This window comes from Equus asinus, chromosome 11, assembly GCF_041296235.1.
Source record: "Equus asinus isolate D_3611 breed Donkey chromosome 11, EquAss-T2T_v2, whole genome shotgun sequence".
NCBI lineage: Eukaryota > Metazoa > Chordata > Mammalia > Perissodactyla > Equidae > Equus > Equus asinus.
In genome coordinates, this window is record NC_091800.1 from 47,737,710 (window position 1) to 47,764,116 (window position 26,407).

Consider the following 26,407-nt stretch of genomic DNA (forward strand, 5'->3'; position numbering starts at 1 on the left):
TTTTTGAAAATGAATACCCAGTTGTTTATTAGTCAGTTTTAGCTACTTTCTCATATTGTATAGTAATATTATTCAATCAATATAAAATAAGCTTCAATAAGTAGTTGACTGGTGTTTAGGTGACTAGGTGATCCTTATCTGGATATGGAAATATTATATTAATATTTAGGGAGCTTATTTCTTAATACTCTAAGAATAGTCAGGCTGAGCCTAGTCCTCAGGTAACCATTGTTTCTATATTTTGTTCCAGAATATGAAAGCCTGGAGGACTTATCATGCCTTAAAGCTTAGACATCATTCTGCAGCCTGCTCCACACTTTATGCTTTTTGAAACATTTGAGGGCTCTCACTTTTTCTGTCTCAATCAAAAGAAACTTTATCACTACAGATTTGTTTAGTACTGGTACACAGCAACTTTTCACTTTGGGACTCTGCACAGGCCTGTCTTTCACCCTCCGGGTAGGATATTTTTGAAGGATGACACCAGATGAGACCCAGATCAAACAAGTCTACTAAATTTCTTTTTGGACTCACTACATGGACTGCCTGTTATCTGTTGGAGAGTATGTCTTAAGCTGTAAGTGCAGGGTGGAGAGAAAGAATGAGGGGTAGGTGGGTAGAGGACAACAAATATTCCCTAAATCCCTTTGAAGTGTAATCTCCAGCAAAAATCGATCTTCTTCTTACTATAAAAAGGCCTTAGGGTCAACTAACTGGACTCATCTCCCATCAGCTGTTTCTCACTGTTAAGCATCACATTAACCCAAAAATCGTACGATAAAGTGGATAGAGATGGAGAAGTAGAAAGAGAAAAAAACATGTTGGTTAGACTGCATCAGTGCAAACAAGAAGTTGACAATTTAGGAAAGAAGATATGTAATGGAAAAAAATTTTAATGACAGACGGTTGAGATCAACAAGACAAGTGGAAAAATTGGTCTTGAATACTACAATTGATACCTGTTTTTCCAAGATTAGGAGTAAACACATATGTGTTGATAAAGATATAATAATGTTTTTCATTAGCCTTGCACTTTATACAAGGTACTTTACATATATGGTTCATGTTTGATAATTATTGCATTATCCCATGTTATTTTTCCTTAAATTAAGATTAAAATATCTGCTTTCTCCACTCCTTTTTAAAAATCACTTTTGAAAAGTTATCTTCATCTTTGAATAATATGTTTTTTCAATAAAGGAATAATATGATTGAAGTCTTAAGTATAACATAAGGCAATGATACATAGGGGTTAATACTTGTGCTCTAGATTCAAATTCAAGATCTACGATTCATTGGCTGGTGGCTTTGGTCAAGACATTTAAACTTGTGTCTTGGTTTCCTCACCTGTAAAATCAGAATAATAATTTTACCTATCTCATAAAGATGTTGCACTAATGCATGTAAAGCCATTTGTTCCAAGTATGGAGACATCCCCAATAATTAACTAGTATTATTCTGTGTTATGTCCTTGGCATTTCAGAAATCATGTTAATATTTCCTTTTCCTATAGCGGATCAACAGTTGAAGATATTAGGTACCATAAATATAAATTTAAGCATGTGATTAAAGAAAATGTCTTGTATTATTGGATGCATTATTTCATAAATATAGCTAATGAACTATTTTAATGTCAAAAATCTTATATATGTATGTATATATATATATATGTAGAGTCTGGTACTGTCATGGGGCTAATTATGTTTTATTTGGCTAAAAAAGATGGTAAGAGAGCCTTTTTCTGTCTCATGTTTATTTTGTCATTTTTATCATAAGAAACAATTCTCACTTTTCCTTGACATGTTTTAATAGTAAACAACAGCTCCCGAAGGTAAATTTTGTGTTGGTTTTACAGTGAAGTGAATTTGAGTGCTCTATTCTTTCCAAAGACTTGCATTAAAAGAAAGAAGCAAACAAATATAAAAAATATTGGTATTGATGGCCAAATATGGGGACTAATCATAAAAATTATTAATTTTGGTAACAATAAAAATAGTCAAATGTAATATGTATTCACTTATTAATAAATGGTGAGCCTCTTTTCAAATCATTATCTATAGAACAAGTTCATTCTCTTTAAATCTACATAATAATCCATAAGTTGTAGATATTATCTCAATGAACATTTGTATTTTTTTACTTTTAAAGCAACCATTAGCCTTAATAATGGCAGATGTTTGGTTTGGTTTGAGGAGATGCCTTCTACCATCTTAGACCGTGTGTTTCCCATGGTGAGAATTGAACTCCAGATTCCAAGGGTGGCATATTTCCCACGTCTAACCAGTCAGAACAGCATTCAAGGAGATATTAAGGGATGAGTATATAGCTCATTATGCATTTATTGAATGTATGGTATTAAAAAGGCATATACTAAATGCCATTAATTTTTTATCAAACAAACAATATGGGAAAACTAATTCTAATTAGGATAATAGTTTAAGTTAGAATAAAATAATTATCATACTAGTATTATGAAAAAACTACTGAGCATCTACAAATCAAGAATCTATATTCCCTTAAAATGTCAGGAAAATTCTTTGCAGACAAAAATGTTGAGATATGACTTCATAATTTTTATTGAAATTATTGAGAAGGCATTCCTGGTGGAAAAAACAGCAAGCCAAAGAAATGAGTTAGCAAAAGTCTCATTTTGTATAATGAACAAGTGAAAAATGCAATTAAGACTACAATTTCATGTATAATAGCATCAAAAAGAATAAAGCATTTACGAATACATTTCACAAAAGTGCAAAACCTATACTCCAAAAACTAAAAACACTGTCAAAAGAAATTAAGGAAGACCTAAATAAACAGAAAGAGATCTCATGCCATGGATTGGAGAAATTTAATATTGTAGTATGGCAATACTCCTCAAATTGATCTATAGATTGAATGCAATCCCTATTACATCTGGCTTATTTGCACAAGTTGACAAGCTGTACCTCAATTTCATATGAACATTCAAGAATAGCCAAAAAACCTTGGAAAAGAAAAAAGTTGGAGAACTTACACTTCTCTAAAATTCAACTTCCCCGCAATTTCAAAATTTACTACAAAGCTGCAATAAAACGACAGTGTGGTACTGGCACAACGATAGACATATAGAATCAATGGAAAATAACTGAGAGTCAAGAAACAAACCCTCTTATTAATAGTCAATTGATTTTGACAATCGTACCAAGAAAATTTAATGGGGAAAGGATAGTCTTTTCAACACTTGATGCTGTGACTTCAGGCTATCCACATACCAAAGAATAAGGTTAGATGCCTACCTCATACCATTTAAAAAAGTACTCAAAATGAATAAAAAAACTAAATGTAAGAGCTAAATCCATAAAACTTATAGAAGATAACATATGTGAAAATTTTTTTGACCTGGATCAATCAATGGATTCTTAGATATGACATCAAAATCACAAGCAGCAACAACAAAAAGGTAAATTGGATATCATCAAAATTAAAAATCTTTGTCCTCAAAGAATACTATCAAGAAGTGAAAGGACAGGCCATAGAATGGCAGAAAGTAGTTGCAAATCATTTAGTTGATAAGGAACCTATATCTAGAATGCATAAAGAAGTTTTGCAACTCAACAATGAAAAGATAAAAACCCAACTAAAAAATGGGCAAAACTGCTAAAAAGATATAGAAGATATACAAATGTCCAGTAAGTGCATGAAAAGATGCTCACTTTCATCAGGCATTAAGGAAATGCAAGTCAAAACCATAAGATATCACTTCATACTCACTAGGATGTCTACAATAAATAAGAAAGTTAATAAAAAGTTGTTGGCAAGGAAACAAAAATTGAACGCTGATACACTGTAGTAGGGAAGGTGAAATGGTACAGCTACTCTGAAAAAGAGGCTGGGAGTTCCTCAGAATGTTTAACATAGAATTACCATATAACCATTTCCCTCCTGGTTACACACTCAAAAGAAATAAAAGTATTATGTCCACACAAAAACTTGCATATGAATGTTCATAGTAGTAGTATTCATAATAGTCCCAAAGTGAAAAAAACTCAAATATCCATAAATTGATGAATGGATAAATACAGTGGGGTATATCCGTAAAACGTAATATTATTTGGAAATAAAAAGAAATGAAGTACTGACGTATGCTGTAACATGACTGAGTCTTGAAAACATACATACTAAGCGAAAAAAAGCCAATTTCAAAAGACCACATGTTTATACATAATTATATAATTCCATTTCTATGACATGTCCATAATTTTAATCTACATAGACAGAAAGTAGATTATTGTTTGCCTAAGGCTGGGAAGCCTGGTGCAGAGTGGAATGGAGAATGACTGTTAATAGGTAGGGGGTTTCTTTTTGAAGTAAAGAAAATGTTCTAAAATTGATTATGGTGAAGGATGCACAATTCTGTGAACACGTTAAAAAAGCATTGAATTGTACACTTTAAATTGGTGAATTGTATAATAGGTAAATTATATTTCAATAATGCTGCTTTTATAAAACATAAAACATTTGGAAGCAGAACAATGTTCACTTATTCTTCCACAGTCATTTGTTGATCCCTTACTGTTATCAGACAGTGTTCTACATGTGGCTATATTAAGGTTTTATCACTTAATGATAAATGGCACTTATCCACATTATCTAGAAATGCTTTTACATGTCGTGGAATTTCAGATTTAACAAGACATTTGGAAAATCATAAGGCTACAAAGGACCACAAGGGACCAGTAAGGTCTCAAACAAACTTCATCATTTTATAGTTAATGGGAGAGATCTCCAGTGAATTGTTCAAAGACACACAGTTTTATTAAACATAGTTAAAAAGCCAAGTCTTAGAATTTTCAATGCAATTTTCTGCTTGTACTTTACCTTCTTTTTCTGCTTAAGAGGTTTTGAAGCCTCAAATGCCTTCAGCAATCAGAAGATAATGGAAAATTTGAAACAAACGCGTTAAAAAATGAGAATGTTGGCCAAAATTAAAGAAACACTGGTGGGAACATATTACGGACAAAACACACAAATCAATAAAAGAGTGTAGACTCGACTTTTCGCCCATGTGTTAAAGAAGGACTGGAGAAACTATTGGGTTTAGTCTATCTAGTTGGAATTACTTACACAATGCCAAGATCTTGACCATTTTTTCCCTTAAATCTCAGTAGTGTTCTATCTTCTCATAGTTTTAAAAGTGAACTTCAGGGAATCTCACAAATTGTAAGGTATTATTAATTAAAGTTTAGGTCACAATATTTAATGTTAAGAATATGATATACTTGTATCCTATTTGTACAAAATATTATTAGTCATAGTTTTGGGTTAAAACAATAATAGCAACAAAAATTAATATTTGCTGGGAATCACGTATCTTTCAATATCTAATTCTGATATCTATTATATAGGTTTTTTAAAAATAAGATAAGGAAAACTAGATTACTGTACGGGTTTTTCTTCTTTGGTCAATAAGATAAATTTATTTTCTACTAACATTTGATACTGGAGAATACCATTGAATGAAAAATTAGCCTGTGTTATCCTGTTCGCAGGATTCTGGGGTTGCTAAGCTTTTCATCTGTTGATCTATCAGAAAAGTCCATTTATTTTGTCCTGGAATCTGAAGCTTCATTGATTCCCGTCTGTATTTTCCAGGCTGCCAAAGGATGCATTTACTATGAGAAGTTTATAGATCTTGGTGTTGTTTAGCTTAAGTTATGGTTATTACCAAGTTTTATTTGTACTAGCTGGAATACATCACTCATATTTCTGCCTTCCAGAAATAAAATAAGGCAATGATTCTCAGAAGTTTTATGATTTAAAAAATAAAAAAAGAGGGTATCAATTTACTATGCTGGATTTCAAGTGAGTTCATCAAACTGTCCATTTTTGACTTTAAATGCTCAAGTAAAAAAATGTTCTTTCCTATGCCAAGTGATGTTTCAATCTACTGACAACTAAATCATCACAAATCACTAAAGGCTTTTTGCCTGTTGAAGCAGGCTGCTCAAATGCACACCGCATCATGGGCCACTTGCAAACAAAGCTTTAGAGTCTTTGAGAATAGTTTGGATTTTCGAATTTTCATTATCTAATACCCCTTCCTATAATTTTCTGAATAATTAAGAAAATGCAACTTGCCATATTCTTCTTCCAAAGAGGAAGAAAGTATGTTACTACACCTTCCGGTGATATCTGTCAGCACATGTGACAAAGCAAACATACTTAATGAAGACAATGCCCTAATTGCTGTTTATATTTTCCTTATGCTTTTGCTAGTCCTGTGTCAAATGTATAAAATTTAAAAATGTAAAGGTTAATCTGATGATGATCATAATACAAGTGTATATGTATATGTGGAAAATGTGAATTTTTGAAACAGTGTAATCTACGGTTACTATAGAGTTTACTACTTAAAAATGCAGCCTTTCTTCTGATTAATATAAGCAGTCTGATTAATATATGCTGATATAGATGTCTATTTGTATATGTAAATGTATGTATATATGTCTTAATCAGTGACTACATATAATAAACTCTAATTTGAACTTCATCAGTGTTCTTCTAGTTCAATTGCAATATATTTATTCGAAAGTATGTATCTTCTCCTATATTTCATGTTATCCCCTATTTCCTCATCATTTAGCTATAACTAATTCTTATCCATATACTAGAATTAAAAATAGAAATACTACTTTATAAATTGATAATCAGCTTATTCTCCTTTCAAATAGAAGTGGAGAAGAAAATGAATTCCAACTCTATCCATATATTTGGAAATCTCTTCATGTTCTTTTAACTTTAGAGTCAATTGCAATGCAAATTATCTTTAACAAATGCTTAGAATAATATATCTAACTTGAAACTTTATTCAATCTTATACAAATCTATTTAGATTTAGTATTGATGAAATTTCATTTTGCTTAAAAAGTGTTTACTCTGCATTATTTTCAAGAAAGTTCTTTTAGTAATTGTAAATCATGTAACACTAATGCAAGTAAAACATCTTTTTATGTTGCTCAAACAAACATTGTCATATGCACACAAAAAAAGAAGAGTTATGTGTTTATTGGAACAAAGCCCACCACCAGAATTATGCTATTTATTGAATTTACTTAGGGAGGTCAGGATGTGAATCCCATCCTTCAAACCTTTGCTGATTTCTGCTTACTACTATCCAGGAATTTTTAATTATGACGTGTTTTTTAGAATCTTCAATATTACATTAAAATAGGGTATATTTGGCCTAGTACTAATTCTTCTGTTAGTATGTGTCCTTTATATTGGACCACCAGGTTTTATATTTATTCCTTGATAGCATGGTGACCTTCAATAAAAATTAAATTTAAATAAGAATAGCTTTCATTTGAAATAGTCAAAAATATTAAATATAGGGCCAGCCCGGTGGCACAGAGGCTAAGGTCTCACGTTCCACTTCAGCGACTGGGGGTTCACACATTTGGATCCTGGGTGCGGACATATGCACCGCTTTTCAAGCCATGTTGTGGCAGGCGTCCCACATATATGATAGAGGAAGATGGGCACGCATGTTAGCTCAGGGCTAATCTTCCTCAAGAAAAAAAACAAAGAAACTAAATTTAGACCTTGAATATGGAACAGATCTACTGAAAATTTAACTTTAAAATACATACATATAGTAGATGGAATATGTATTATCTGTTAAACAGTTTTGAAAGAGCTGATAAAAAAGTTGATAAACTCTAAAGATCATAGGTGCATCCTGTATGAGTTTATTTATAAACATATTTTAATAAAGAGATATGAAAAGTAAAATTAGGCACCATATAAATATTTCAAATTATTGTAGAATAGAGATAATATATTTTACTTCAAATTATTAATATTCATAATGTCATTTAAGTTGATAAAATTTATGATAGCATATGAATATGTAAAAGGATTTATTCATTTATTCTTTCTTTCAAACATCATTTATCATGTATCTATAGCTGCTATAACTAAGAACTAAGGATATAGCAGTGAACAAGTCAGATGTGGTCTGTTAGCTCACAGAACACGTAATCCGGCTATGTGCGTAACCTGAATATATTTAGAGTATCTTGGGGTCTGGAGGGACGTTGGATACTCTATTAGCAGTTATTTTTTCCTTGAATTCTGTCTGGTTGTACAATAAATTTCTGAAAATGTTACTTTAAGGAAATGACCTGCCTCACCCCTACTGTGTGTACAAAGGGCACGCTGGGTTTCCCCTCAAGCAAAGATTGCTTTATCGTGTTTCCTGTGAACTATAATTGAGCCTTCTACCTTTCATCCTTCTTTAAAAAATAACTGTTAAAGACCTTTAAGCACAAGTCCAGTCCTTAACCGAGAAATGTCGTTAAAAGAAAAATCTAAAAGGGAAGCATAAAAAGAAATTAGTTTCATAATACGTGATTCATTACCTCATCAGAAAATATAAATATTGCACAACATGAGTTCATGATATGCAAATTATTATAATAAAGTGAGGCTTTCATATGTATAAGAAATCAGAATTGTTTTTCTCATTTGAACAAAAGCAGATCATTAATTTCATTTGTTGAAGAACTGTGCTTTGCAAACTGGAAAGGGCATTGTAGCCAAAAAGTGTCTGGCATTCCTTTCTTCTGACATTACATAGGAGGCCCTTTTTGAATTATTAGTACTAATATTACTTATTACAGAAGGAAATTCTATAGATTAAGCAATTGAAATCATTAAACTCTGAGAGATTATTTACAAGTTACTACGAAAATCTTTTAGATATATGTTTATAGGATATTTTTAACATTAGTGTCCCTTCTTGCAACTTTATTAGTTTTGTTCTTGCTACAGCATCAACTCATGACATACAGCAGCTCCACAAAAATTTAATCTGCTGGACAATAAAGAAAACCTAATACATTTTCAACAATAAATTTTGCATACGTGTGCATTGCGATTTTATACAGCTGTGAGCTATATCTTTTTGTTTTAGAAACAGCTCAATAGAAGAAATGAAAATAAAAGAATTCTTAAAATAAATGGAAGGTTTTTCAAGTAGGTGAATATTGTTATCTCTTCATCATCATCAACAATAACAAAGCAGAAGGATGCATATCTTAAAATAGAATCTTCTTCACTTTGGATATGAAACCCTGAAATGGAAATATATTCAAAGAGCATCTGAATAGAGGAAATTGACTGTGTCTAAAATGGACCATTAAAAAACCTATAATTTTCAGAGGATACTCTATGATTATGCTTAATTAGTCTTTGAAACTGTCATATATGCACATTTAATTGTGGTTATTTTGTAGAACCCTAACAATTGCCAAGTTCTATATAGTCAAACTGCAATTACTTGAGTGAATAATTATTTGTTATAATATTACTATTTATTATACATCTCTATCATTTTATCCAGTATAATCTGAATATCCTCTTTGTACATGACACTAAACACAACTAAAAGTCAATTTTTAAAAACTCTTTCACTCAAACCAACTTCCAGTTTTAACCAGGAGACTAGAAATTTACCAATGACTGCAAGTTAGAAGACAAATAAAAACTGCCTGTAGGGAATTGTCAGTTGAATTTAGGGGCAGAGCAAGTAAAGAAAAACAAAAACAAAAACGAGAATAAGAGGAAGATCCTTTCTACCTGGGCTTCCACAGGCTTCCTTCCACATGTGATCATTAAGCATCAATGGTGGTTGTTCTCTGATCCACTCATTGAACTCACACTGACACCTTCATTTCTTATCAATTTACAAAGAAATTCTGGAAGTCAAATTTTTCTAATTTTCAGCTTGACACTTATATACTAATTTAAACTCATTGCTCAGACCATGTATGTATATGAGATGCTGAAAAGGAGTAACAAAAGTAATGAATAAAAAAAGACAACATTCCAAACAAATTTTAGTACTCATGTATCACATAATAGGCCCAAGAAAAACATGGATGAAGGGAACTTTATTTTGATGGCAGAGAAAAGCAAAGAAATTTAAAGTTAAATTCCACTGATTCTCCCAAAGGAAACTTTAATTTATGGTTTATTAGAAGGGTTATTGGTAAAGATGAAAAATCATGCTGCTAGCCAGAAAACATGAGAAACGTCAGAATTTTAAAGCTGTGAACAGAAACCACATAAGGAAAGTTTGTTTTTCTCTCCAGCACAGCTCTAATGGCTCTGAAGGACAAGTGAACGGTGTACAGGAGCTTTTAAGAGCACCAGACCCTGAGAGGGCGGCTACTCTTACACTCACTCTGGAAGGCTTATGCCCCAGTTCTGAGGCTTCTACCTTTCAAGCTACTCACTGAACCTGTTGGTCTCTAATTGGTCCTATTGTGTTTGCTTTTGCCTCCAGCATAAACACTGCGAAATGTTGCAAACCATGCTGGTAGCACTGGGTAGAAAGAGAGAGAAGAGAAACAGGGAAATGAAAAAACCAAGGACCGAAGTCTTCACGGAGTTCTTTGGTTTCGTCTAGGTTTTAGGTTTGCAATATCTGTTTGTCTGAAGTAATCTATGTTTTGAAGTGTTTTGGATATCAGAAATCTGACTTGATATTATGGGTAAAGCATAATCACTGTATTTTCATTAGCATCTTAGATAGAGCATGAAATCTGTAGTAAGACAGTACTAAGCTTAAATCCCCATTGTAGCATGTTCTATCTATTGTTCCTGAGTAAATTATTTAACATCCCAGAACTTTAGTTTTATCATTTTTAGGATGGATATAACTCATACCTTGCAAGAGTTTTGAAAGAATTAAATTAAATAAATATGTCTAACACCTAGAACAGTGCCTGATATGTACTATACGCTTACCTTGTGTACCACCGGCACCAGTAGTGGTAAGTATTTCCATCAAGCACAGTGGCAGAAGCTAGAGTTACCTCAGTTTCTCTTTTTTCTTGCTAATTCACCCAATATATGCGTGTGAATATATATATAGGCCTCTAATGAAGTACTGACCTTTATTCTCGGTCTCTCTTCTTGCCTTCTGCTCTAGTAATCCAATGCCTAGTTTTAAAATTAAATCTTGGCTCTTACTTGCCCAAAAACTCTCAGTGATATATCATTATACTCAATATAAACACCCAAATCCTTAACAAATTCTCCAGAACCCTGCAAAATTTAGCTTTGCCTTAATCTCCCGCCTTATCATCTACTCCTCTTCCCTTCCCTCCATGTCATCCCATCACACTAGAATTTCCTTAAACAGAGCCAAGTTCCTTCCCACCTCAGATGATTGGCACCACCATTTCCCTCTCACGAACATTTTGTAGCCACTCTTTGCCTGATTAATTCTGCCTCATCCTTTACAACTTAGTATAAGCATCACTTATTTAAAGAGGATTTCCTAGTTTTACTCTCCCATAGTACCTTATAATTTTCCTTTCTAGCATTTACCACATATACAATTGTCATTTATAGAGATAATTTATTTGCATTCAACATATTAACCTTGACTCTAAGGTCAATATATTTGGACTTTGGTCACCATTGTATCCCTAGTGCCACCTACACAGCTCCTGGTACACAGTAGTCAACAGTCACTCACCCTCTCACTGTTTCATTCAACAATGAATGCTAGGTACACACATTTATCTAGGCACTTCGGTTACAGAAGTTTAAAAAAATGCTACCAAGGAGCTACCACATTAATGATGGACATAGACAACAACAGGAACAAAAAATATATATGTATGACAGAAAAGCCAGGAACTAATAAGTACTCTAAAGGATATAAAGCAGTGTGAGGGAATAGAGTGTTTTGAAGGCAGTGCCACTTTCTATAGACTATTCAAAGAAGAAGTCTGTGTGAAAGTGACATTTGAACAGAGATCTGAATGAGACAGAGCAGAGGGATATAAATATTTGAAAGAAGAGTGTTTCTGGCAGAGGGAAGAAAGAACAAGCGCAAAAGTCCTGGGGTACTATTATGCTTGGTGCAGTCAATAAGCAGTAAGAAGGCTGATGTGGCTAGAACTGTGCGAACAAGGAAAATAATGGCAGGAAATACCACTGGAAAGAAAGTTAGAGGAAAATCATGTGTAGTCTTGTTGAATTATTGAATTCAGGAGTCAAATACTAAAAGAATACCCAAGGGAACCACAGGAATTAATTACTATATTTCAATGTACTAGATGCCTTGTTGGGACAAAACAAATTTCAATGGTAAGACTTGTTCTCTGTCATAAAGGAGTTTGCAACATTGTTGTGAAGGCCAGTCACAGAGACGTAACAGGTAAGTAACAGCATAATGAAGTTTGTGATAATCTCACATAATCTTAAGAAAAGGAATACCAAGATTTCAAATGAGGGAGACAATGGCATGAAAAGGTTTAAAATTTTTCTTACTCATAGATGAACTTAAACTAGAAATTGAGATGTTACTAAGAATTAGATACCATAGATCCCAGACAAGATAAATATGAGTAAAGTACAAGTGATGGGAATTCATGGCACATATTTAGAAAGAGTGAAGTTAATTCCATTTATTTTTGAGGAAAAATGCCCAAGTAGTGGTTCAGAAGCGAGATGTGGAGGATCATGAATTTCAAAATACGGAGTTGAACCTGCTATTCTGGGGTATGTGTTGAAGACAATATTAGAGTAGGAAAACAAGTCAGTTTATGTTCTCTGTAAGAAAAATTGTGGATACGGAATTGGAGGATTCAGGAACCCCTGAAAGGGCTGTGGAAGCGAAGGTCAGGGAACTTTCTATTAATGATCTGGACCTTCAGTTCAACGTGAACTGTTCTCAAAAGCACTCCACAAAGGCACTACACTCCTCAGAAACCTCCAGAAGGCTCCCATCAATTGTCTCAGTCTACAGCAGTGAAGTTAATCACTTTCAAGGGCACATTTAGAAGTTATTTCAACTTTCCCTTAGTGCACATCTCTGCCTGCAACTGCATGTGAGCTCGCATCTTCCACCTCTTCCCTTTTCCATATCTTGTATGAATGTCTCTTATTGGCAAACTCTAGCTCAGAACCATATGGAGAGGGGATTTCTGGGAAATTCAGTTCCAGGCATCTCCTCTCAAGGCAAAGATGATCTTGGAGGGAAATGGTAGTGATGATCAGCAGAAATACACAACCCAGAAGAGAGAAAGGTCAGAGGACTGAAGTAGACTCTGGACTTTGCATTCTTCTTCACACAAAGCAGATCAACGCTAACATCATTCTTTCATGTAATATTTAATTTGAACAGAAGATTACACTATTAAAATGAAAAACAGAATGAGAAACACAAATATTACTGTTTTAGACATAAGTCCATTCTATCAAATACATGAAGACAGCTATTTTCATTCCCTAATATTACTCAGCCATAGAGATCCATAATTTTTTTAACTTTTCTTCATATGACATGATTATAAAATATTTGCTATTCTTGATATTCTCATCTGTTTGTTTGTCACTCTCTAATGCTTCTAAAATGTGATGTCCAGAATTAAGTACAGGTCTCATAATGAACTCCGACTAATAGAGTACAAGAGGATTATTTCTTACAGTTATTTTGTGCTATCTGTATATTCATGTAGCCAAAGTTTAAATTAATGTTTTAGAATTAATTTCACCCTTCTTCCTAATATTGAGCTTTCAATAAAAATTTTCCATTATTTTGCACATGAACTACCGTCAAGCTGGGTTATCTTCCCTGAAAAGATTTTGGAACCATCCACACAAAATCAATAGCCAAAGCCAAATAAATGAGTGAAATTTACAAAAGAAAGATAGCAAATCATGTAAATAGCAAAGGCAGATAGTAAGTTAATGTCTGTACATTGAAAATCAAGTTCATATGTAAAAAGTTTTATCAAGGATATTGAAAATTAGAAAGAAAAGAATGTTATTTATGAAATAAAGAAAGAATAAGTAATTAGAACCAATAAAGAAGTTACTTCAGTCTCCAGAGGTAGGAAAACTGGGATAACGTGCTACTCAAGTAGTTAAGAGAAAAACATGATAACTTAATAGGTTTCTCTCTAAGTACAGATTGAATAGATTGGATGAGGACATATGCCTGGTTAAACAAGGATCGGAAGCAATACGTGGTGAAAAATTATATCAGATGCAAAATACTCATTTTAAAGTGTCAGAACTGAGAGAAAATAGTGATCTAGGATGACAACTGGTCGGTAAATTTTGTTCACTAAAATAATAAACCCATGAGCATCTGGAGAATACTGGAGTTTCATATTTCCAAAAGAATTCAAAATCATTAAATTTCAATAGACATAACACAACACATAATCTATTCATAGTCTCAAAAATAAATTAAGATAGAGTTGCTTAGAATGTTGAGTGTCTTAGCTAGAACTCTTCTTTATTTCTCTTATAAATATATTTTACTATGGAGTATACATTTTGAAGTGTTTAACGAAAAAAATCTCGTTACTATCATGTGACAAATTGCAGAACAGTCCAAGCAGCTGCAAGAAAAACATTTTTATTAGTCAAATTAATAATTTCAAACTAGACCAGAAGGGACCATTATCCCTCTGGATATGGAGGCACATTGTTCTCTGGCTTAGCTAAGCCAGGAGCTCCTAATTGTAATGAAATGTGCATAGTTAAATGACTGCAGTTGGACTTTGATATTTTGGTTGATGAAGTACTTGTTTACATTGATTTTATATAGTTCATGTCATTTCAATAGTAGTACTGTGCCCTGTCGTGGAATATTTTGAGAGAAGAATTTGACAGTAGAATTACAAAGCATGTATCTCCTTCTTTGTACTTCTATATTTTCACTTAATTTACTAATCTGCTTAAAGGATTAAAGAAAAAATTAAAATAATATTGAGATTCTGTCTAAGAATAACAATTAGAAGACTTTCAAATGGCTGACTGTCATTAGTGATTTGAAAAGGCATTAAATCTTAAAATAAGAGCTTTTTAATAAATAGCAACTATATAGTTAATGAGATTTATCTCTTATAAATTCTTTCCTTGAGCTGGAAAGGTAAAGTTCTATACTTTACAATTGATTTTTTCAATAGTAACAATGAAAACAATAATGTTAATAATAATAACAATAGCAAAAATGGCTGGCATTTTATATAGGGCTTGCAACATGCCAGGCATTGTATTAAGTGCTTTTAGAATGATTATTTCTAGGGTATGAAATATAATGGGTATGAAACTGTTGTAACTGATTATTCTGCTCTAGAATAAAGATAATGTATAAAAAAGATCCAAACCATGAAGTTCACACATTTAAAGTGTACAGTTCAATGATTTTTAGTATCTTTATAAAACGGTTAAAATTCATACACATATACATATTTATTTATATAGAAAAAAATCAAGGAGAAAAGTATAAAATAGGCTTAAATTATTTTAGGAGTATTTATTGAGTAATATTCACTCAATTTAAACCCACTGTGAACGTGGTACAGAAAGTCAAATTTAAAAAAATTAGATCAATTGGTTTATATATCTAAATATTTTCCCTTAGTATAGAAGTTCCCAGGAGTTCTGAAATCCAATATTCACTATACCAATACTTTGCCATATACACAATAACTATATCTTTTCTCCACAAATTATACAAGCAAAGCCATACCAAATATAACATGCTATGATGAAAAGTGTATTAGCCAGCTCGGGCTGCCATAGCATAATACCATATGCTGGGTGGCTTAAACAACAGGAGTTTATTTCTCACAGTTCTGGAGGATAAGTCCCAGATCAAGGTGTAGGTTGATTGGTTCCCTGGTGAGGACTCTCCCTGGCTTGCACATGGCTACCTTCTCACTGTGTCCTCACATGGTGGAGAGAGAGGAAGCAAACTCTCTTGTGTTTCTTCTTATAAAGGGCACTAATCCCATCATGAGGGCCCTACATCCAGGACCTCATCTAAAGCTAATTACCTTCCAAAGTTCCCATCCAAATACCATCACAGCAGGGCTTAGGACTTCAACATATGCATTTTGTTGAAACAACTCAGTCCATAGGAGAAAGGTTGCAAGAAAAATGCAAAAAAAACTATAGGTGTTTGTAGCACAGACTGCTAGCTCTTCACTAGAAAGGAAAGGAAAAAAAGAGAAGCTGTGGAAGCAGATGTAAAAAGATAGATATGCCAGGAACAATTAAGGAAAATTTGTTTAAAAACATTTAAAAATCCCAAATAGTCAATATCTATATCTATATTGCCTATAAAATGTATATAATCCATAAAGCAATAATAAAGTCCATTACACAATGTCTTTTTTACTTTGAGATTAAAAACACTATATGGTACATTGTGTCCCATAATAAAAATGTGGCAAGCATGTAAATCTCATTGTAAACTTAAAAAAGTTGTTCAATGTCATGTCTGTAAATATTTTAACTTCTGACAAAGGACTATGCCTCTATTATTAAAATATTACATTTCCTTACCATTGTGTAGCTGTGGGCCACCTTCATTAACTCAATGCATCCTTGAGCATCTGCAAATGCTCGGATTCCTAGGCAGTTGGATGGATGCAGCAGCTTCATGAGGAAGTGGCAGCACACTTCTACTACTTGAGGAAGCTGCAGAAGGCACGCTGCAGCAAGAAGGTTCTCAATGGTGTCTTCCTTTAACTCCAAGCAACCTAAACATTTAGTGAAGAGAATTATGAAATGCGGCTTAAAACATAAAATAACATGTACCATTGTATGACTCAAAACATTAGGCCAATCTGCTAGAAATGATCTGAACCGAGATCAGTAATCAAGATAAATAGAACTCACTAAAGGCCAGCAAATGTTGTAAGCACTTTGCATCTCTTACTTCATGTAATGTTCAAAATTATCTAGTACCTATGCGGTTTCACCTAAAATATCTATATCCACTTCAGCAGGGATTATGGTTGCTCCTTTGCTTGTGAATTAAGAAACAAAAGAGTAATAAGGTTCAAAATACATGTCTACAAACTTAAGAGAGCAAAGATTCACTAAATTTCTGACAATATATATGTCTATGAACATGAAATACCCATGTGTGGATAATTAATATGTGTATATTTATATACATTTATGTATACATGTGTTGTAGATTAATAGTATATTCAACTCATTGTACCCATTTTTATAATTTTCTATAACTTTTCTTTCCTTTTGGTCAGTTATTTGACCCTCAAAAAATGAGCTTTTTCAGTCTTTCCTCTTTTTTGAAGTATTTTATTAAGGGGATGGAGATGTTTTTGGAATGTTTGTAAAACACATCTGTGAAAGCTTCTGGGCTTAATTATCTGGCATTAGGTTTTATTTAGCAATTAAATTCATCTTTAATAGGTTTAGTCCCATTCAGATTTTCCATCAGTATTGAGTGCGTTTTTCTAAGTAGTACTTTTCCGGAAGTGGTTTATTCCATCTTAGTTTTTGTGGCCCAGACTGCTACCGTTCACTAGGAATTCTTTACTCGTTTTTCCTGAACACAAAGCCAGACCACATGTTAATGTCATAACACATGTCAAAGGACTATGAGCAGAGGCATGTGTGTTTCTACCACAAAAAGGCATTTATGATATAAAAGTGCCACATTCATGCTCTATTTCCCCTCTACCAGCTAATTCAAGATGACATAAAACCCTAGTGGATGGAAGATACACAAGAAGTTAGAAGTAAGGTGCCTGGGTCCCAGAATCATCACGCAGAACTATAAGCTTCAGATCGTAATACTCAATATTTAAACTAGTAGTACGGAAATAATAAACTCTAAGTATTCAAGTATATACATAGTTTTATTAGTTCTTATGCCCTAATCTATTCTAAACAGTGCAGTTTTAATTTTATTTTAATTAGTCTGTACCTGTACTTATGTAAAAATTTTTATACCATGTGTTTATTTTATCCTTCTGCCATTTTTTATTTTGGTAAATTAACCAATATTTTCAGTGGATTGTCTAATTGATTAACTAGTTCAGAGAATCAACTCTTTTTGGTTCTTCTTAATGAACAATATAGGGTAATGATAATGGATGTGAGTTTTTTAGGAATATAATTACTTATTGATTTTGTTTAGAAATTATTGGCCTTGGGGCCGGCCGGGTGGCACAGAGATTAAGTGCGCACCTTCCACTTCGGCGGCCCAGGGTTCGCCAGTTCAGATCCCGGTGCGGACATGACACCGCTTGGCACGCCATGATGTGGTAGGCGTCCCACATACATAGTAGAGGAAGATGGGCATGGATGTTAGCTCAGGGCCAGTCTTCCTAAGCAAAAAAAGGAGGATTGGCAGCAGTTAGCTCAGGGCTAATCTTCCTCAAAAAAAAAAAAAAAAAAGAAATTATTGTTCTTGCTGAATATGATGATAAAGTCCATCATGAATTCTAGAAAATTTTTGCCCATTTTCATTGAAGTGGTTCTTCCTTCTCACCATTGCTTCCTCAATTTTCTCTTATAGAGTATTTCTAAGAGATACATATTGGATTGTATTATTCTCTCCTCGATGTCTGCAATTATTTTACATCTTCTATTTATTAATTCTCTCTCCAGAATATCTAATATTTTGTTTAAACCTGATATTTTAAACTGCAATAGCTAGTTTATTTTTACTTCTAGAAGTACTCTTTATGAGAATTATTTGTACCAAAAGTTTATAATATTTTCATATCTACCTTTAAAATCATGGACACGTCTTTGATAAATTAATCTACTGTTTAATCCTGACTTATTAAAGATCTAAATAACCTTTAATTCTAGAAGTTCTACCCATGAAAATTATTCATTTCAGAGAACTTTTAGTTCATAAACATCAATTTTTACTCAGTCTCAAAGAGTTTTTATAATGTTTTCATTTTTCTTTGATTACTGATTTAATTTCTACTGTCTTTATATAACTTTACCACATTAGTTTTAATTTAACTGAAAACAAGGGTGTATGCTTTCAGTTTAATAGGAAAATTTTGAGAACTATAGATGGCTTTCTAAGAAAATAATGTTGCTTTATTCACCTTTCTGAGTCTTTTAAATTTGACTGAGGTTTGAATTATCCAAGCTAGTTTTATTTATATATTTCTTTTACTCTTTGACTCAGTAAGCCCTACTTTGTAGCTTCTAATATTTAATGATAGTGACTAGTCCTTATATAAAAGGGACATATATTTTAATTCATCTTTGAAATTGGAAGATAGGCTGCACTAAATTTGAAACTCAAAGGTGAGGCTATAGGGAAAAAATAATTCTGATTAACCTTCATTATTAATGTGCTGTCATCTAATCAAAATTTAAAAGTGTATTCTTGCCAGTTGGAATATATTTTCTAACTGCTACTATATTATTTTCTTAGACTTCTCCTTTTTTCAACATGAACATTTCTATGACAGGTTAGAGAAGTTGTCTACTTTCAAAAATTCATCTTTCAAGGACAGAGTATTTATTAAGAAAGACTTATAAATGAAATGCCTTTATTTTTTTCACACCAAAGATTCTATTCTGGAATTTAAAAAAAATTTGCAGTGACTTGCAAGAATACTGTAATAAATACTCATATACTGTTTATCTAGCTTCACTGAGTGTTAACATTTTAACATATTTGCCTGTGTGTGTGCATAGTATCTATGTTGTAGTTACTGAATTATTTGAGAGTTGCTTTCAACCATGATATTTTAACCCCTAAATGTTTGAGAATGTATCTCTAAGAACAAAAGCATTCTCCTACAGAGCTGTAATATAACTATCACACTCATGAAATTGAAATAATAGCATTTGCTATAATGTAAATTTCCCCAAACATCCAACTAATGTGCTTTATAGATTTTATCTTTTAACTCAGGATCCAATCAAGCTTCACATATTACATTTACTTGTTATGTCTCTTTAACGTCCTTTAATCTAGAACAATTTCTTAGCCATTTTGACCTCAGGAAATTTATATTAATCATGTGTCCAGGCTAGTTGTTTTGTAGAATACCTCAATTTGAATAAGTCGTATTATTTCCCCATGATTGGGTTTAGCCGAATCCTTTTTAGTGGGGACAATACAGGTGATGTTGTACCCTTTCCGGTGCCTTAGAGAGGGAGGCTCATGATGTCAATGCGTCTCGGTGTTGACGGTGTAAGGTTTGGTATCTCCTTTACGGCAGGGTCTGGCAGGTTTCTTCATTTTAAAGAAAATTTTCCTTTATAATTAATAAGTAGTCTTTAGGGTGAGGGATCATTTTGCTTTCAAACATGGTATTTCACCCATAACTTAACATGTTTAATAGGTAAAGAGTATTATGTTTTATTTATGAGTTTCACTGAAAGAATAAGACAGCAAAGGAATCTAAAATATGCTTCTAAGTGTAGCAAGGGATTTGATGGGAAAAAAAAGCAGGTAAAGTGGAAACAACAAATTGAAAGGAACAATAAATGATAGCAAAATTAAAATACTTTTTATTATATATTACTTTTCAATTAAATTAGCTACCTAAAGTTGAGTTTTGATATAAAAGAGGAACACTATCAATAATAAAAGTTAGAAATTAAATTTCTAAAATTTTCATAAAGACACAAGGACCCTATTGTTCAGGTATTATCAGCTAAGAGAAAATTGAGAGTCATAGATCACTTCAGCAGAAGAGACATTTGCCAATAGCAATAAAATTCTTTGAGGTGTTTATATTGCATATTATCAATAACATTATCATCCAATAATAATGTCAAACAAAATCTTCATCTGAAGTTGAAGGATTCACACCAAGTCAAATGATTTTAAGACTAATTATATCAGTACAATTATTGGTATATATTTTAAGGTTTATAAAATATTACAGTAAGCACAGGAAAAAATATTCTACAAATTACAGTAAGCTATTTTTATATCAATTTCAGATGATTTATGAAAGGTGTATCTGCACTTATAAAAAAGTAAACTATAGAGCAGATAATATGAATACATTAAAATCTGTTATTGTTTACAATTAATTATAAGTATAACAATTTTTTATAAATATCTTTAAAATATTGTCATGATTTAAGAGCTTCAGAGGAATTTTGCCTAAAAGTTTTTGGCAAGATCATCAAGAACACGGTTGCATGCTTCTTAGCATAGATCTTGTGAAAATAAAAAATGATAAATGTAGATGGCATGGCTTCTATAAATTCTATTTTATTGTGATTTTGGACCATTGGGAGAGTGACTTTCTTTAGTTTTAATTAACTAGTTGTTCTCAATAGCACTTGTCCCGAGAAGAATTAACACAGCAGGCCTGAACTATTCTTGAAAAGGCCTGCATGCAAGATTTGCCCTTGACTCACGTCTGAGAACTTAGATTTCAAGACGGTTCTCACCATTAACTAATACGAATGTCTCACTGTGCTTAAACTGTTTGTATAAACAATATGGTTTATGCTGAACACCTGCTTTCGTTCTGGGAGTCTGGAATTTTGGTACATGTTAAGCAGAGGCTGCCTAATGATCAGTATTCAATAAAAAAAACCCAGGCACTTAGTCTCTAATGAATTTCCCTGGCTGGCAACCATTCACACACTTTGTGACAACAAATTGCAGAGGAAATTAAGTGTGTCCTATGTGACTCCACTGGAAAGGACCCTTGGTAATTTGCCCCTGGTTTCCCTTAGACTTCGCCCTATGCACCATTTCACTTTCTGGTTGTATTTTGTATCCTTTTGCCATAAAAAATCATAGCCATTGGTATGACTATAGGCTGAGTCCTGTGAGCCAGTCCAGTGAACCATCAACCTGGAGGGAGCATCTTGGGGATGTCCCAACACAGCATTCTACTTAGAATATTTGGGGTGTTAGGTGAAGTTTTAGACATACTGTATTCATGGGCTGGAAGATACAATATTGTTAAAGTTTCAATTCACCCTAAATTAATCTACAGATTACTTACAATCATATTCAAAATCCCAGCAGACTTTTTATTGAAATTGCCAAACTGATTCTAAAATCCATATGTAAACGCAATGGCCTAGAATAACCAAAACAATTTTGGAAAAGGAACAAAGTGGGAGTAATAACACCAGTAGATTTTAAGACTTGTTACAAAGCTGCAGTGATTCAAGCTGATTGGTATAGGTCTAAACATGGGCAAACAGATCAATGGAAAAGAATAGAGTCCAGAAATAGAACCATCCACAAGTAAACAACTAGTTTTTTCAAAGGCAATTAATGAGAAAGGACGGTCATTGAACAAGTGGAGCTGGCCCAGTCTGACATCCATGTACAAAAACTTGTATTTTAATCCATACCTCACTCAATACAGTCCTGCACCGCATGTCCAATAGTGGTCCCATAAGGTTAGTACCACGTAGCCCAGGTGTGTAGTAGGCTATACCATCTAAGTTTGTTTAAGTGCACTGTATGATGCCCACACAATGACCAAATCACCTAATGACACATTTCTCAGAACATATCCCCATGGTTAATTGCAACATGACTGTATACAAAATTTATTCAAAATGGATCAGAGTCCTAACTGTAAAACCTAAAACTACAGATCTTCTACAAGAAAACATAGGAGAAAATCTTTGTGACCTTAAGTTAATTAAAGATTTCTTAGATAAAACATCAAAAGCATAATCCACCAGAAAAAAATTGTTAAACTGGACTTCATAAAAATCATTGCAAATGACAATATTAAAAGAACGAAAAATAAAGCATAGACTGGGAAAAATTCTTTGCAAAATGATATATCTGATATAGTATTTGTATTTAGAATGCAAAAAAGAACTCTCAAACTCAATAATAAGAGAAAAGTTAAATATGGGCAAATGATTTAAACAGACATTCCACAAAAGAAGATATATGGATGGAAAAATACACAAAATCATCACCGTTTAGGAGAATGCAATTTAAAAGCACAGTGAGATACTACTACACACACATTAGAACTGCTGGTGGGAGCACGAAATGGTATAACATTTTTGGAAAGTAGTTTTGCAGTTACATCTTTCAAATGACTCGGTCATTCCACTCCTAAGTATTTGCCCAAGAGAAATGAAAGAATATATTGATATAAAGCCTTGTACATGAATGTTTATAGCAGATTTATTTTATAATGGCCAAACACTGGAAGCAACCCAAATGTTCAAGTGACTGGATAAAAAAATTGTAGTATATATATATATATATATCTCCAGTGGAATACTACTCAGTAATAACAAAGAAAGATGTATGCAACATCATGGTTAACTATGCTGAGTGAAAAATAATTAGGCTGAATGAAAGAAATCAGACAAAAAATAAACTCCACGAGCCAATTTAATTGAAATTCTTAAACGACCAAACTAATCTATTGTGATAGAAATCAGATCATCAGTACCTGAGCATGGGGTAAAGGTGAGGAGGAGCAACAAGACAGATAATAAAAGGGCTTAAAAAAACATCTAGGGGTAATGGATATATTCATTATCCTGATAGTAGTCATGGTTTTACATATCACTTACATTTACATATGTCAAAATATCAAATTGCACATCTTATATACGTACAGTATTATATGCTCATTACTCATCAATAAAGCTTTAAAAATATTCTAATATTAACAAAAATGATTTGAGTTGACTGGTAATTGTAAATACTGTCTGAAGGCTTTAATTCAAACTTTACTCACAAAATCACAAAGATATGATATCACTATTTAGAGACATTGTGGATTATATGTCAATTTTTTTCTTGAAATTTACAATAAATAGAACATAGTATAGTCACGGAAACTTCACATATCCCATTATCATGACCAACATAGTGCTAAAATAATCTTATAAGTGTAAACCTAACGTACAAAATGATGTGCATGGGTGTGTGTACACGGTTGTATCTTTACCCTCCCAGTCAACACTTGAAATGAGTTGACATAATATACATAATAATTAACATAATAATGGCAGTGAAATAAGCTATAGGATATGTAAAATATGTTTGCAAAAGAAAATAATTATTTAGCCCAAATTGCAATACTGAGTTTAGCACTGTACTTCATAATAATTTAGATAAAATTTTAGCAGGGCATCTGTCCATCCTTTCCTGTTAAAAAAAAAGAAGAAAACTTTTGAATTCTCTCATGTTATCTGCTGTAAACTAATTTTTAAAGTGGCTTATTGGTAACTTTTGATGTAAATTTGGATGATATAAACATCATTTGTTCCAAAGAGTTAAAAATGTTCTATTTTTTTTATCTTGGATTATATCCAATGAAAAGATTCATTTGTAAAAGCCAGAGGGCGCAAATGGAATATTAGTGAGTGATGAGCCTGAGCGCACACCAATTGAGCTACGTCATGCATGGTATATTTCTTTATATCCGTAACCTGGCCATTTCACTGATGGACTTCAATGGTAAAAAGGCAAAAATCTGCCACATATTTGACTTAAAAGTGCACTTAAAAAAAGACATGAATACTGTTAATGAAAAAAATTATCTACACTTTCATTCAAAGTTAACTTTCAAGACATAATGTTCACAAACGGCTTTCAGTTTACTAAGAGGGAAAATCTACATGTTTTTCCCTTAGGTGCCATAGAAAATTGGCTTAAAAATATCTGATACCTAGATGAAACGATAGATACCTACGTAGCCTGTGCCTATAGTAACAGAAAACATTGAGAAAAATTTCTCAAATAATAAGGAAATATTTATAACCTCTTTTGAAAAGTCTACAGGAAGGTTCTTTCCAGAACTGATTAATTGAAAGGCCCAACACATGATCAGGAAACAGCCATCTTCCCAAGTGACTTGCTGTTTCCCTCATGGTTGCCATAGTTTCAAGCTTCACAGTTTCAAACTTTTCAAGCTTTCAAGTTTCAGACAGGAAAACACCCACCAGAAGAGGAATTATTCCTTCATGTATATTTCTCTTGCATCAGTGAAGAAATCTTTACTAAAATCTCCCCAGAAGTCTTTTCTCCATGTTGCCTCAGTAAAATTGTATCATATCACCACGCCTAACTCGATAATTAGAAATGGGTAAAACCCAAATGATTTATTTTGACCCTATACGAATTAGAATTATAGAATTAGAATCACCCTCCCTTGAGTCAACTGGAGGAGTAAGAAGGGAATGACTCTTGGATAGAGTACCTTCAATGTGTGCTACTACTTATATTCTCATTGTAAGTAAATACATTACTGAGAGTTCCAAATCCATATTATAGACAAACTCTGATTTTCTATAAGAGAATATCATTAAATTTACACTGTATTAGAATGAAAATGTATAAAATAGAATGGGGAGGAAAAACTGAAGATTATAGAAGAATATAGATCTATACTATTCTATTTTTTTATTTCCTTTTTTCCTTTTTTATTGCAGTAACATTGGTTTATAACATTATATAAATTTCAGGTGTACATCATTATATTTCAATTTCTGTGTAGATTGCATCATGTTCACCACCCAAAGAGTAATTACAATCCATGACCACACACATGTGTCTAATTACCTCTTTCACCCTCCTCCCTTCCCACTTCCCCTCTGGTAACCACCTGTCCAATCTCTGTCTCTATGTGATTGTTTGTCGTTGTTGTTATCTTCTACCTATAAGTGAGATCATACAGTATTTGACTTTCTCACTCTGACTTACTTTGCTTTCCATAATACCCTCAAGGAGGCCCATTCATGTTGTCACAAATGGCTGGATTTCATCCTTTCTTATGGCTGAGTAGTTTTCCATTATGTATATATACCACATCTTTATCCATTCATCCCTTGATGGGCACCTAGGTTGCTTCCAAGTCTTTGCTATTGTGAATGATGCTATAATGAACATGGGATGCATGTATCTTTACGCATTCATGTTTTCACATTCTTTGGATAAATACTCAGCAGTGGAATAGCTGGATTGTACGGTAGTTCTATTCCTAATTTTTTGAGGAATCTCCATACTGTTTTCCATAGTGGCTGAGCCAGTTTGCCCTCCCACCAGCAGTGTATGAGGGTTCCCTTCTCTCCACACCCTCTCTAATACTTGTTGTTTCGTGTCTTGTTAATTACAGCCATTCTGACAGGAAATACTGCTCTATTTTTTAATAGACAAGTGGTATCCTATTGACTACTGTGCTGTATTACCATATTTCATCTATAAAATCAATTACACTGAAAAAAGTATGCATTTTACCAGTTGGTGCAAATATCTATCTATCTGTCGTCTATCTTTCATCTACCTACCTATCTATCTATCTTTAATGGAAGGAAAGAGAAAGAATATATTGCCGCACTAGAAATTAAAACAAAATGAAAATTGACATTTTAGTAATTCAGAGGAATTAAAAATTTTTTTTCTTTTTCTTTTTTTTTTTGGTGAGGAAGATTGTCACTGAGCTAACATCTGTGCCAATCTTCCTCTATTTTGTATGTGGGATGCCACCACAGCATGGCTTAATGAGCGATGTGTAGGTCTGCACCTGGAATCTGAACCTGGGAACCTAGACTGCCAAAGTGGAGTGTGTGAACCCAACCACTACACCACTGGACCAGCCCCAATAACTTTTTTCTTAGAATATTTTAAGATTTA

At 32.9% G+C, this 26,407-nt stretch overlaps 1 protein-coding gene across 2 annotated transcripts in view; it reads right to left on the reverse strand.

Moving 5' to 3' along the window:
- The window catches only part of KLHL1 (kelch like family member 1), a 334,991-nt gene that overhangs the window by 163,692 nt on the left and 144,892 nt on the right, over window positions 1-26,407 (reverse strand). For both annotated transcript variants that reach the window (XM_014860009.3, XM_070480883.1), the window contains exon 4: window positions 16,360-16,556. In XM_014860009.3, coding sequence (XP_014715495.2) covers window positions 16,360-16,556 — 197 coding nt within the window. The remainder of the gene's footprint in view (window positions 1-16,359; window positions 16,557-26,407) is intronic.